This window comes from Triticum dicoccoides, chromosome 7A (assembly GCF_002162155.2).
Source record: "Triticum dicoccoides isolate Atlit2015 ecotype Zavitan chromosome 7A, WEW_v2.0, whole genome shotgun sequence".
Lineage (NCBI taxonomy): Eukaryota > Viridiplantae > Streptophyta > Magnoliopsida > Poales > Poaceae > Triticum > Triticum dicoccoides.
In genome coordinates this window covers 181,272,583-181,286,449 of record NC_041392.1, presented here as the reverse complement: position 1 = coordinate 181,286,449, position 13,867 = coordinate 181,272,583, and the positions used below count along the sequence as shown (strand labels likewise).

General features: G+C 48.2%; 1 protein-coding gene across 1 annotated transcript; it reads left to right on the top strand.

The window, feature by feature from the left end:
- The first annotated feature begins 6,923 nt into the window (after positions 1 to 6,923).
- Positions 6,924 to 8,042, top strand: LOC119333368. The gene has a single exon (XM_037606290.1). It carries the CDS (start codon positions 6,924 to 6,926, stop codon positions 8,040 to 8,042), a length of 1,119 nt encoding a protein of 372 aa, XP_037462187.1.
- The last annotated feature ends 5,825 nt before the right edge of the window (positions 8,043 to 13,867 follow it).

Here is a 13,867-nt window from a genome sequence, read left to right as displayed (position 1 = left end):
CAGAACTGTTATGACAACGCGGTTGATGTAGTCATACGCCTTCACGATCGACCGATCCTAGCACCGAAGGTACGGCACCTCCGTGATCTGCACACGTTTGGCTCGGTGACGTCCCATGAACTCACGATCAAGCAGAGTGTCGAGGGAGAGCTTCGTCAGCACGACGGCGTGATGACGATGATGATGATGTTACCGGAACAGGGCTTCGCCTAAGCACCGCTACGATATGACTGAGGTGGATTATGGTGGAGGGGGGCACCGCACACGGCTAAGAGATCAATGATCAACTTGTGTGTCTATGGGGTACCCCCCCTCCCTGTATATAAAGGAGTGGAGGAGGGGTGGGGCCGGCCCTCTCTATGGCGCGCCCTAGGGGGGTCCTACTCCTACCGGGAGTAGGATCCCCCCTTCCCTAGTTGGAGTAGGAGAGGAAGGGAAGGAGGAGTAGGAGAGAAGGAAAGGGGGCCGCCCTCCCCCCTCCCAAAAAAACCTATTCCAATTTGGCCTCCTACCCAAGGGGGGTGCACCAGCCCCTTGTGGGCTGGTGTGCTTCCTTCTTATGGCCCATAAGGCCCATAACTTCTCCCGGGGGGTTCTGGTAACCCCCCAGTACTCCGGAAAAATGCCCGAACCATTCAGAACCATTCCGATGTCCAAACATAGGCTTCCAATATATCGATTTTTATGTCTCGACCATTTCGAGAATCCTCGTCATGCCCGTTATCACATCTGGGACTCCAAACAACCTTCGGTTCATCAAAACACATAAACTCATAATACCGATCGTCAGCGAACGTTAAGCGTGCGGACCCTACGGGTTCGAGAACTATGTAGACATGACCGAGACTCACTTCCGGTCAATAACCAATAGCGGAACTTGGATGCTCATATTGGTTCCTACATATTCTATGAAGATCTTTATCGGTCAAACCGCATAGCAACATACGATATTCCCTTTGTCATCGGTATGTTACTTTCCCAAGATTCGATCGTCGGTATCTCAATACCTAGTTCAATCTCGTTACCGGCAAGTCTCTTTACTCGTTCCGTAATGAATCATTCTACAACTAACTCATTAGTCACAATGCTTGCAAGGCTTATAGTGATGTGCATTACCGAGAGGGCCCAGAGATACCTCTCCGACAATCGGAGTGACAAATCCTAATCTCGATCTATGCCAACTCAACAAACACCATCGGAGACACCCGTAGAGCACCTTTATCATCACCTAGTTACGTTGTGACATTTGGTAGCACACAAAGTGTTCCTCCGGTATTCGGGAGTTGCATGATCTCATAGTCATAGGAACATGTATAAGTTATGGAGAAAGCAATAGCAACAAACTAAACGGTCATTGTGCTAAGCTAACAGATGGGTCAAGTAAATCACATCATTCTATAGTGATGTGATCCCGTTAATCAAATGACAACTCATGTCTATGGTTAGGAAACATAACCATCATTGATTCAACGAGCTAGTTAAGTAGAGGCATACCAGTGACATTCTGCTGATCTATGTATTCACACTTGTACTAAGTTTCCGGTTAATACAATTCTAGCAGGAATAATAAACATTTATAATGAAATAAGGAAATAAATAATAAATTTATTATTGCCTCTAGGGCATATTTCCTTCAGAAACGCCCAGTACTTTAGTACCACCTCGCCGCGCGAGGGGTCGGTCGACAGGCTCAAATAGCCGGGCGAGCCCCAAAACGCTGAGCTCCTCTAAAAAAATGTGACGTCCTGTCGTCACCCCCTGTTGGCTTGTCTCCGTCGTTGCCCGGTCAGAAAGGCCATCCCTTGTTGCCCGTTTATGCTTGATTCGGGATGGGTCTAATAGGTTTAGGCCCGACGGCTCGAGCGGGCTTTTTTAAAACAAATTATAACCTTCGGTCGGCTTGCTGGGAATTTTTATTTTTGAAAATTCATGTATAGATTACAAAAAAACTGGACGGTACAGGCGGCCATTTTTTCCCAACAATTTTTTTCAAGAGTACGCCTAGGCGTATCATAGCTTTATAGAAGGCAGAATTATAAGTACAAGAAAACTACCACTCGCTGCGAACAATAAGGGTAGCACAAACACCACCAACGAACAACAACACTACAAAGCACAAGCGCCTGCCTAACTAAAAACAACACTACATCTCGACCCACACCGGCACCTCTGAAGACCACCTGCTCCCGTTGAACTTTGCTTGTCGACGCACCATCCATCCTGAATGTCGAAGATGAGGTGACACGTAAATGGCAGGATTTGCTCCAATCCGAGGAAGACACCGTTTTGGAAGCACCGGCGACGGCCATGCATAGCGCCATCGAGAATCAGAATAGGACCACGGCAAACACCGGAGAAGAGCAATGAGGAACGAAGCTGTGTCTCCAAACATGATGCTCCCAACGGAGGGGTGACGCCGAGACGCCACCATCGTGCCGATCCGACTGAATCAAGGCTTTCGCCCGGAGACAACAACCAACTCCACACGAGCGAGGGAAATGTCGAAATCACGTCGACGACACCTCCAAGGAGGGGGACGACACCCACGGGTGCCATCACCGGGGGGCCCGGCAAGAGCCATGCAAGATTTACATCCGATTATCGCACATCTCCACACCTCGAAGGAATTGAGCAGCATCGTCCAAGATGCTTCGCACCACCACCGCCGCAATGCCTCACCATTGTAGCTACATAGCCAAGGACCGCCGACAGTCCGCACAGCAAGGAAAATGCCGCCCACCAAACATCTACAACCTGGCCGAGGAACAACAGCCACCCAACTCCTCCAGCAAGGGCTAGAACCGGCATTGAAAGCTATCATCCGCTCCAAAGTGACAGCCTTTCGACGATCGAGCACCAAGCCACGGGAAACTCCCACACATGCACCACCGAATGAGCACCGCCGCTCGCCACATAGCCCAGAGGTGGCCCGGATGCTCGCTACTCGCTAGGAACTCCATCCTAGCTGAGCCATCGCACCACCGCCACCAACCTGGAAGGTGGTTCGTGCTGCCACCTCCAGTAAGCACCGCTGCAACCAGCTCGCCTCACCACACCGCTACTGTCCCTGCCAAGATCACCGCTGCTCCACTTCTTCTGATGTGCACCGTCGTCAGCCACCACCACACCGAGCCCCCAACGCAACCGCCAGCACCACCACTGTGACAGCAGCCATGGAGGCCCGGCGTCACCACGCCCAGGTCCCGACCGGCCAGATCCAGATCCAAAGAGGGGGATCGGGATGGAATCGAGACCTTCGGCCGTCGCAGCCGTAGGCAACACCGCCGAACGGAGCTCCATCACCCCCGCAGCCACCGCGCCATGCCACCGCCGCGCCCTCGCAGCACCATGCCGCCAAGCACCGCCGACGATCGAGCACCGCGCCATGACCATGTGGCGGGGAGCCGCGCCGAGGAGAGGCCCCGCTGCCACCGGCCCTGCCCAGGCTTTGCCCAGCAGAGGCCCTCGGCGGCGGCGAGGGGGAGAGGAGGGAAGGAGGACGACCGCCGGCGGGGATCTGGAGTTCCCCCCGTGTCGCCTCGAGTAGGGACGCGGGGATGGGGTCGTGCCTCTCCAACAAATTTTAGACGGGTGAATTTGGACATAATTTGAACATAATTCATATTTTAGGATTTTTTACAAAGACTGGAACAAAATTTGAACTAAACTTTTTAAATAAAACAACTAATCTACTCGTCATCGCTTGCGCCGTCCAGCATGACGAAGTCGAGCCCGCTGCCATTGTCATCGCCCGGGCCGTCATCACCGTCGTCGTCATTGTCGTCCGCGCCGAGGAAGTCGAGGTTGTTGTCTTCCTCACCGTCGCCGCCTTCATGGACAGGCGGTGGGCCTTGTTCCACCCCTGAGCCGTAGCTGACTCGCGGATCGCCCAAAAGAGATCGAGCATGTCGTCGGGGTTGCTAGCCTCTCTAAGCGCCTCCAGCTTGGGTGTCATCTTCAGCGCGGGTCTGCGACCACCGCGGGCATGGCCGGAGGCAGGGCGACCACCGCGGGCCCAGCACAAGGCGAGGCGTGGGAGGATGGACATGTCGCGCCACGCCAGTCCGGAGGCACACAAGTACCCGCCGACAAGCCTCCACAATGACCTCGTCGAAGTTCTTCCCCTCCAAGAATTCGCGTCGGCCGTCATGGTGCTGCCGCTGCTCGTCGCGGGGGACAACAGGTATCCCCTCCCAGAAGTCTATACGTACTATTAAAACAAGGTGATATTCTTGGTTTCGTCCCGCTTAGGTGATTTGATATTTAAGATATATAAGCGAGGTGGTACTATTTGTAGGAAAATCCACGCAGTCCATTAAAATTTGTTTCATGCGTCGCTTGAAGCCCGAGCCTCAGCCCGTTTTGTATATTACCTGGGCCAAAACCTCAGCCCGTTTCGTACGTCACCTGGGCCAAAAGTCTCAACATGGTCGGGCTTCTGAGGGAGTGAAAAAAAGTTGGCGTACCATGGTCTAGCTCGCTTGAAGCCAGAGCCTCAGGCCGTTTTGTATATTACCTGGGCCAAAACCTCAGGCCGTTTTGTACGTCACCTGGGCCAAAAGTCCCAACATGGCTGGGCTTCCGAGGGAGTGCAAAAAAGTTGGCGTATCATGGTCTCGAGCTCGCGAGTCCTCTCCAAAGCCTATTAGTGCCATAAATTGAGCTATATCACGTCTGTGATTTCTATATCTACTAGCAAAAGAGCCTGTGTGTTGCAACGAGAAAGAAAACATAACACACGCTCTTAACTCAACAACCATCACTCAAGACCACATTAGGTCCATCTCCTTTATTTTTGCGAGGCATCATATTTGTGTTGCCGCTTATCCTCCTTCTCATCCTCGCCGGTGATGACCTCGATGTTCACACAAAACAACAAAAAACATGTGTTGAATATGGTTAATCCTAAGGCGTCTCTCTTTCCCTCTCTCTTCCCTCTCCCCCTCTCTATCTCTCTCTCTCTCTCTCGCTTGCTTTCTCTCACTCTCGCAATGAGAAATATGTTGTTTTCCCCTGCGACATTTTTTAGAGGTATGCATGTGTAGTTATTGATATTTTCTTTTCCGTATATGGCTATAGTGGGGTGTTTATTTGCAATCCGGATCGCCGCCGGTATGAAAAAACATGAATCTTGCGTTATAAATTATAAGTTTGCTTCCATAACAATATTTTAAAAATATTTAACAGGTAAAATTAACATCATATTTAGATTCCACACATTTTTCTAATAAAATTTCATATATAATATGTTAAAATCGAAGTTACGGTTTAAAAGATACAGATAATTTAAAAAATCATTTGGTTTGACTCAAATATATTCCAAAATAATATTTAAAAATACTTAACAGGTAAAAAAAAATCTCATATTCATATTCTACATATTTTTTGAATCAAATTTCATATATAACATGTTCAAATCGGAGTTACGGTTTAAAAGATATGGATGATTTTAAAAAGCATTTGTTTGACTTAAATATGATCCGTGGATGAATTACCTAAAACATCAGGGATTTTTTGAAAAATGTAAAATAATGGTTCGAGTATGACTTAAATCTGGACGGCAGGTTGATTTCAAAAAAAGACAGGGACTTTTATATAAAATACAAAAATAACGATTCGTTTTAACTTAAAACAGGACTGCGGGTTGAATTGTCTAAAATAGAGGGACTTTTCTGAAAAATGACATGACGGACAAAAGAAACCCAATTTGCTTTATTATTAGGTATAAAGATAAAGATATCTATACTCTATGCCTACTATTAAAGCAATGTGATATTCTTGGTTTCGTTCCAATTAGGTGATTTTATATTTATAAGATATATAAGTGAGGTGGTACTATTTGTAGGAAAATCCATGCAGTCCATTAAAATTTGTTTCATACGTCGCTTGAAGCCCGAGCCTCAGCCCATTTCGTATATTACCTAGGCCAAAAGCTCAGCCCGTTTAGTACGTCACCTGGGCCAAAAGTCTCAACATGGCTGGGCTTCCGAGGGAGTGAAAAAAAGTTGGCGTATCATGGTCTCGAGCTCGCGAGTCCTCTCCAAAGCCTATTAGTGCCATAAATTGAGCTATATCACGTTTGTGATTTAGAAAAAAAAAATAGCTATGCCACATTTGTGCTCTTCTGATTAATAGTCTCACGTCACTTTTTTTATAACAAATCACATCAACTTATATATGCATGAGTTGTGAGAATTAACAAGCTGCTGAGGCATCAGCAGAGGGTGCGTTTACTGAACAAGAAAAGAAATTAGCGAGGCATCTGGAGGAAAAGTAGAGCAGCCTTGAGAGGTGACTGACGGATGCATGTTATGGGCAATTAGTCATACCAATAAAAGATGTGCAAAAGAAAAAGAAAGCAAGGCACACAATATTTAATCATTTCGAAGCCCAGTAGTCTGAAATAAACTGTTTTTTCAAACTACTAATCCGATTTTAATGGGGAAAAGCAAGCGCCCTACTTGAGCAATTTTTCATAATGTGTTTAAGACCATGGCTTGCGCCCCCCATCGTCGCCGGATGGCATTGCTTGAATGTTGTCGTGCCGTGTTGATGAATGTTTCGATGTACACACTAATTTGTCTCTCGTTACAAGGCACGGCACGGGCATATGTGCTAGTATTACTCAAACTGAATCAAGAATCACAATCAGCACGGCACGTCTTCAGGACCGTATCATGATCGGATTGACGGAAATTTTCAGAAAATGAAAGCAAACGGGAGCGGCAAACTGAACTGGGGACATTTTCGGATTCAGATAAGGAAATCTGACGCGCCAGCGTCTTTAAATATCAGCAAAGACCACCTGCGCGTCCCACAACACCTTCCCGATCCCGCAGACAAACCTCTCCCGCCCGCCCTCGATCGACAGCACCCTTTCCTAGCTAGAACCCTAGCAGTAGATCGGGCAGCCGCCGACCGGGATGGAGGGGCTCGACGTCGACGACGTCTTCCACCACTACCGGCTGAGCCCTACGGAAGTGGACGCCGTCACCTACTACCTACCACGCCTCCTCTCCGGCGAGACGCTGCACGGCGTCGACAAGCTCATCCACCGCGCCAACATCTCCGGCTGCGAGCCCAAGGATCTGGCCGCCCGGTACGCGCCCGTGCCGCAGGCCGTGAGCAGCGGCGACCGGTTCTTCTTCACCACGTGCAAGAGCAAGAACGGGAGCAAGCACCAGAGCGTGCGCGGCGCCGGCACCGGCACCTGGACCATCCAGAAGACCACGGAGATTTGCCACGCGGGAGTCAAGGTCGGCGAGGTCAAGAACCTGTCCTTCAAGAAGAAGGGCAAGTCCACCGGCTGGGTCATGGAGGAGTACCGGTGCCTGCTGCCGGAGGCCACCGTCAGCGACGGGGTGAAGGTCTTCTGCAAGATGCACTTGGCTCAGCATGCCCCTGACGCGGCCCGACAGGAATCGGAAGCGTACAAGCTTCAACAACCGCAACCGGAGGCCGTGACCCAGAGCACGCACGCGCAGAAGAGGCCAGCGACCGCTGCCGCCGCCGAGCCTCATCCGGCGCGCCCTCAGAAGAGGATGCGCGGTGCCGTCCCGGTCCCGGCACCTGCCACATCGTCGTTCACCGCTGCAGCACCGGTTTTCTTGCCGGATGAATCCGTACCTGAAGCTGACGACGACATGGCCCGGTTCTGTTGCACAATCGATGAGCTTCTCGGGTCACAAGCGGAGGAAAATCTCCCGGTCGGAGCTACTAACAGCATCGAACAGAATTTCTACTTGGAACCAGAGGGGCTTTTCGCTGATGCTGCAGAAGAAATCGTCCCGCTCGAAGCTGACGAGCTGGAGTTCCTTAGGACCTTCCTCGATGAAGAAGCAGAAGAGTCGACGAACGACAAGTCATCCATTGCCCAAGACGTGGGGACTTACAAGCCTCCGCCGCCGATCATCTTCCATGATCCATTTGAAGAAGCGTGGAAGGCCGAAGAGGCGCTCAAGAAGGAGAAGAGGTGCAATGCCGCGGCCAATCTTCACGCTGGAGGGCACAGCAACTTCTTCTCCCCTGCAAGTGTCTACTAAGTCCGATGTTGAAATTGTTTTCAAAGTGTATACGAGGATACTCACTGGCTGATGTAATAGTTCGTCCATGTACGATCGCCACGGATGTACCTCTGAGCAATTTGCTCCACTTGTTCTTGCAAGCTAGTAAAACTGTTGTTGTTCTTCTTGCTTCTGTGATGGATTTCTGAACCTGGCATTCGCTCCTGCACTAGTACTTCTTCTGCTCTGTTTCCTGTGATGGACCATGTTAAAACTGCTCTATCTTTTTGTATTAGTTTCAGATAAGCAAGCATGATGCAGTTATGATCTGGGCAACCGCAGATAAGTAGTAGGACTAACTATGTTTGTAAATCAAAACTGTTTCGCTGCTCTTGATAATCTGCAGAACAACTACAAGTTCATAAGTTGCAGAGCAGATTCAAGTTGTGGCCAAAAATAATTGTTCTGTCTATTTACAGTGTGGAGTAAACAGTTATTACAGTGTCAATGTTTATGATTCACTGTGTGGAGTAGTCATATTTTTCCTTGAAATGTAAGTACAATCTGTCTGTCTTGTTGCTAACTGAATTTACAGTATCTAAGTGGTCTCCAAATTCTGCAGCATTTATTTTCATGACTTACTGAACTATGTTATCTTTCTTAATAGTGCCTTGATCTAAATAGTTGTATTTTAGCTCCATAGTTCTGTGTAATTTGCGCCTTGATTTTCTGGCATCTCTGAATTCACACATGTACAGGAAGAACATGAGACTAAATTGAGCCTAACCCTCCAATGTTATATGTTTTGAACTCCTTTCTGAATTCCCTTTTGTTATTTTATCTCAAACAAGTACTCAGGTTTATAAAGATCTGAACAGGTTTATGTCACTCATCTTTATTAACTTTTCTCTCTAACCTTTTTTACAGTACAAATGATAATAGTTTACATTGCCAATGTAGTAGTTGTCTTTTTAGTGCAAACTCTGTACTTGTCGATCATTTAACTCTGAACTTTTCTGACAGTTCCGGACTTTCTTTTGTAGTTTCATTGACTATGCATGAATGCCATGATTTAGTTATATTTTTTACTGGTATACGTGAAGGCGATACGAAATGCTTGACTTTGATCCAAAAGCTATACACGAAGATCTTCAATAACCGCAATGGCAATGCCGATTTATAATCTGAAAGGCCTACATGTAAGTGTGTCACGCCTACTGAAGCAGTGTAGCTTTCTTCAGTTAACTGTTGAAGATTCAGACAAAACGCGCGAGTCGTCCGATCCCTACTGTAACGTTACCGCGTAGTAATTGTTCCCTTTCACTCCGTTGCCGGGGACAGCACACCTACTTAACAGCCGGGTTGTGGCTGGCTATTCATTCATGCTTATTCTCCAAGTTTGCCTATCTGGCTATGAACACATTACACTATAGTTCCTCTTTTATAGTAATACATCCAGATTCAGGCCTGATTTCCTCATTTGATCTCTTGATTTGATCGACTGCTAGCGCCTCAACCCACTCGGGCCTGACAAAGTAGCAAGTGGAGCAAGGTTTTAATATAGGGATTCAGAAGTACAATCATAAAAAAGTACGTTTGGACACAAACAAAACCTTATTATGTTTTAACATAACCCACATATTCAAATTTGAACTTGGATGGGCAAATTACGCCCTGCAGTTCAAAAGAGTGAAGGAACATTGATATTTTGCACCATAGTTAGTAATTAATTTTCATCATTGAAATACCCGCAAAAAAAAAAACTTTCATCATTAACCTACTGAAGGGACTGTTTTGTGGATTTTAACAAACTGCCGGCAGTACAGAAAAGTTATATCAGCTTACATACAAAAAAGGTTAAATCTCTATTCCATGAATAAATTAATATTTTCCTCAAGCAAAAACCTAAATAACCAGTTCTAAGTTTAGCTGAAACTTTAATTGAGTTACTGAGTCGCTTGTTATCCTGTTCATAGCTTTTAAACCGCTTAACCTATTTCAGCAAATAAACACTTCTCAGATATCCACAGAGAATTCCATAAAAATTTATTCAAGGTGACTGGGACCAAAACTGTCTCTAACTTGGTCGAGCGCAGGTAAATAACCTTCAATCATGTTTACTTAATAGTGTTAAACGACACATATGGAGCTTCTACGTGATAGCCTTCGGCCCACAGGATGTCAACCGAACCTAGATAGATAGAGATAGTTTGTTCGAATATTCTGTTATCATTGTAACTAGATATCTCTCTATTCTATCCCTTGTTCTCCAAGATGTACTCGATCCAATCTGTACGCTAACCCAGGGAGTTGCGCCCTTGGCTATTTAACACGAAGCCGTCGCCCAGAGCTAGGGTACGACGTTCTCTCACATGGTATACAAAGCCTAACTCTTCCCATCTAGTTTTCCCTCCTCCTCCCACAACCCTTGCCATGGCCTCCTCCAGCACCACCTCCATTGCCCTCTCTGGTCAGATCACCGAGCGGCTGACCCGCACAAACTATATCCTGTGGCGTACCCAGATTACGCCGCAACTGAGAGGGGCAGGCTTCTTCGGCTATGTCGATGGAAGCATGGCGGAGCCGGCCAAGATCGTCGTCAGCAAGGACAAGGATGGGAAGGAGGAGACCATCCCGAATCCACTCCATCCCATCTGGGTTCGCAAAGATCAGCAGGTACTCGGATATCTTCTGAACAATCTCTCCAAAGAAGTCTTGGTGCAGGTGACCTCGATCGCTCATGCACACGAGCTCTGGACGGCATTGGCGAGCATGTTCTCGTCAACATCGCTGTCCTGCGTCAACAACATCCGTGCAGCCCTCACCAGCGCGCAGAAAGGAACGCAGTCGGTGGCCTCCTTCTTCGCGCATATGCATGGCCTCACCGACGAGCTTGCTGCTGCTGGCAAGCCATTGCAGGATGATGAGTTGATCTCGTACATCCTCAATGCGCTTGACATGGAGTATCAGCTGTCGGTGTCTGCCCTTGATGCACGCACCATAACGGTCACCCTCGACGAGTTGTTCGCTCAGATGAGCAACTTTGATCAGCGGGTGGCCCTCTTCCAAGGAGCTGTAGGAGGCGGCTTCAAGTCTTCTGCTAACGCCGCCACGCGCGGCCGTGGCGGGAGGTCACGTCATCGCAGGCCGCCCCAGAACAGCAAGGGCAAGGGCACTGGTGGCGGCAACAATAGCGGCTCCAACAACGCACGTGGCGGCGGCCGGCCTTCCTACACCAACACTAGAGGCCGGCGCAACAACAACTCCAACAACAAGTCGTGTCCTGACACGGTCAGGTGCCAAATCTGCGGCAAACCGGGCCACTCAGCAAAAGATTGCTGGTACCGCTATGAGGAAGATGAAGATGACTCATCTCAAGATGAGAAGGTGGCTGGAGCAGCTGATGGCTCCTATGGCGTCGACACCAACTGGTATGTCGACAGCGGCGCCACAAACCACATCACCGGCGAGCTGGAGAAAGTGACCATGCGTGAAAAGTATCGTGGCAAGGACCACATCCACACTTCCAGTGGAGAAGGTATGAGAATTAGCCATATTGGCCACTCAATTATAAAAACCCCTCACAGAAAAATTCACCTTAAAAGAATCTTGCATGTCCCTAGTGCTTCAAAAAATCTTCTTTCTGTTCACCGCATTACCATTGACAATCATGTCTTTCTTGAATTTCACCCTTTCTTCTGTTTGATCAAGGATCAGGCAACGAAGAAGGTGCTCTATCGAGGTAGATGCGTTCGTGGACTCTATCCCTTGATTCCGGAGATTAGAAGATTGAATAAACAAGTGTTTAGTGCCACCAAAGTGTCTTCAACACGGTGTCACGATCGTTTAGGACATGCATCTTTTTCTTTAGTTGAGCGATTGCTTAGGAAAAATAAGCTCCCATATGTTGGAGAGCGTGATGTCAAAACAATTTGTGATTCATGCCAAAAGGCCAAAAGTCATCAGTTACCCTATCCAGTTTCTACAAGTATTTCTACCAAACCATTGCAACTTATCTTTTCTGATGTTTGGGGTCCTGCCCCCTCTTATGTTGGTAGACATACATACTATGTTTGATTGACGATTATAGCAAGTTCTCTTGGATCTATCTTCTTAAGAAACGATCCGATGTGTTCCAAGTTTTTCTCAACTTTCAAGCTTTAGTTGAACGCCAATTTGATAGTAAAATTCTTGCTCTCCAATCTGATTGGGGAGGGGAATACGAGAAACTAAACTCTTTCTTCCAAAAACTTGGAATCTCTCATCATGTGTCTCGTCCGCACGCTCACCAACAAAACGGGTCTGCCGAACGCAAGTATAGACACATTGTAGAGGTTGGACTAGCTCTTTTAGCTGGCGCCTCCATGCCCCTCAAGTTCTAGGATGAGGCGTTTCTCACTGCCGTTCATATCATCAACATGCTCCCTAGTCGTGTCATTAACAATGAAACTCCTATGGAAAGACTCCTTCACACCAAACCCGACTACACCTCTCTTCGTGTGTTTGGGTGTGCTTGCTGGCCCATTCTTCGTCCATACAACAATCGCAAATTAATGTTCCGCTCTAAGCAATGCGTGTTCCTTGGCTATAGTGCCAAGCATAAAGGAGTTAAGTGCCTCGATGTTTCTACGGGCCGAGTATATATCTCTCGTGACATAGTCTTTGATGAAACGAAGTTCCCGTTTTCCGATCTTCATCCCAACACCGGTGCACTACTTCGTCAAGAAATTCTTCTCCTCCCACCTAGCCTCACCGGTCTTGATCAAGGGGGAAATAATTGTGTTGATCAATCACTGACTAACTCTCATAACCATGCACTTGAGCTTTGTGATGATGCAGATGAAAACGGTGGAGAAAACGATGTAGAAATCACCCAAAATGGTGATGAAATCAGCCCACATTTTATGTGTCCATGGCTAGCGCGCAGATCCTCATCGGGATTGGAACTGCAGCAGCCCAGCAGTGAATCTGCCTCGGGATCGATGCAGCAGCAGGGCAGCAGTCCACAGGAACCCGTGTCGCCCGCCAGGTGCGCCTCCTGCGACCCAGCGCCTGGCACGCGGCGCCCCTCCACTGGCTCGGGCCTGTCCTCCGGCGCCCATCAATTCAGTGCCGACACGCAGGGTCGCTGGCCCGCAGATGGGCCCCGCCACTACATCCGACGACAACCAACTTGTGCCGCACCCAACAGACAGGAGGCAGGTGCGGAGCCCCGCGCTGATCCGTCTGGCGGCACGTGATCCAACGTGGATTCGCCCAGGCCCACACCATCATTGCGCCATGATGGGTCGTCAGTGGACCCGCAGCCAGGCGCAGGATCTTCTGCACCGGCTGTATCGCAGCTGCTGCAGACCACCGCCACAGAAAATCCCGTGGACTCCTTCCCTGGTGCGACAGGGGCGCTGGAAGGATCTCCCTCGGGATCAACCGGTGCAGCGGCTGGATCTTCTGTGTCGGACAATACTACAGCAGCACCTGTTCCTCAACGTACACGTCTACAGAAAGGGGTGACAAAACCTGTCAATTATAAGCAAATAACAAAGTTTGGCCTGGCATGTTCAATAGGTGAACCAAATACTCTTGAGGAGGCACTTAGTGATGCACGGTGGGAAAATGCCATGGAAGAAGAATGCATGGCACTTCGGAAAAATAAAACATGGCATCTCGTTCCCCCACAGCAAGGTAAAAATTTAATTGATTGCAAGTGGGTCTACATAATCAAGAGAAAGTCTGATGGAACTATAGATCGCTACAAGGCCAGACTAGTGGCAAAAGGTTTTAAGCAACTATATGGCATAGATTACGAGGACACATTTAGTCATGTTGTGAAAGCTGCAACTATTCGTCTTGTACTGTCCATTGCT

Coding starts and splice junctions, on each gene's coding strand:
- LOC119333368 (XM_037606290.1), top strand. CDS start 6,924: ATGGAGGGGCTCGACGTCGACGACGTCTTCCACCACTACCGGCTGAGC.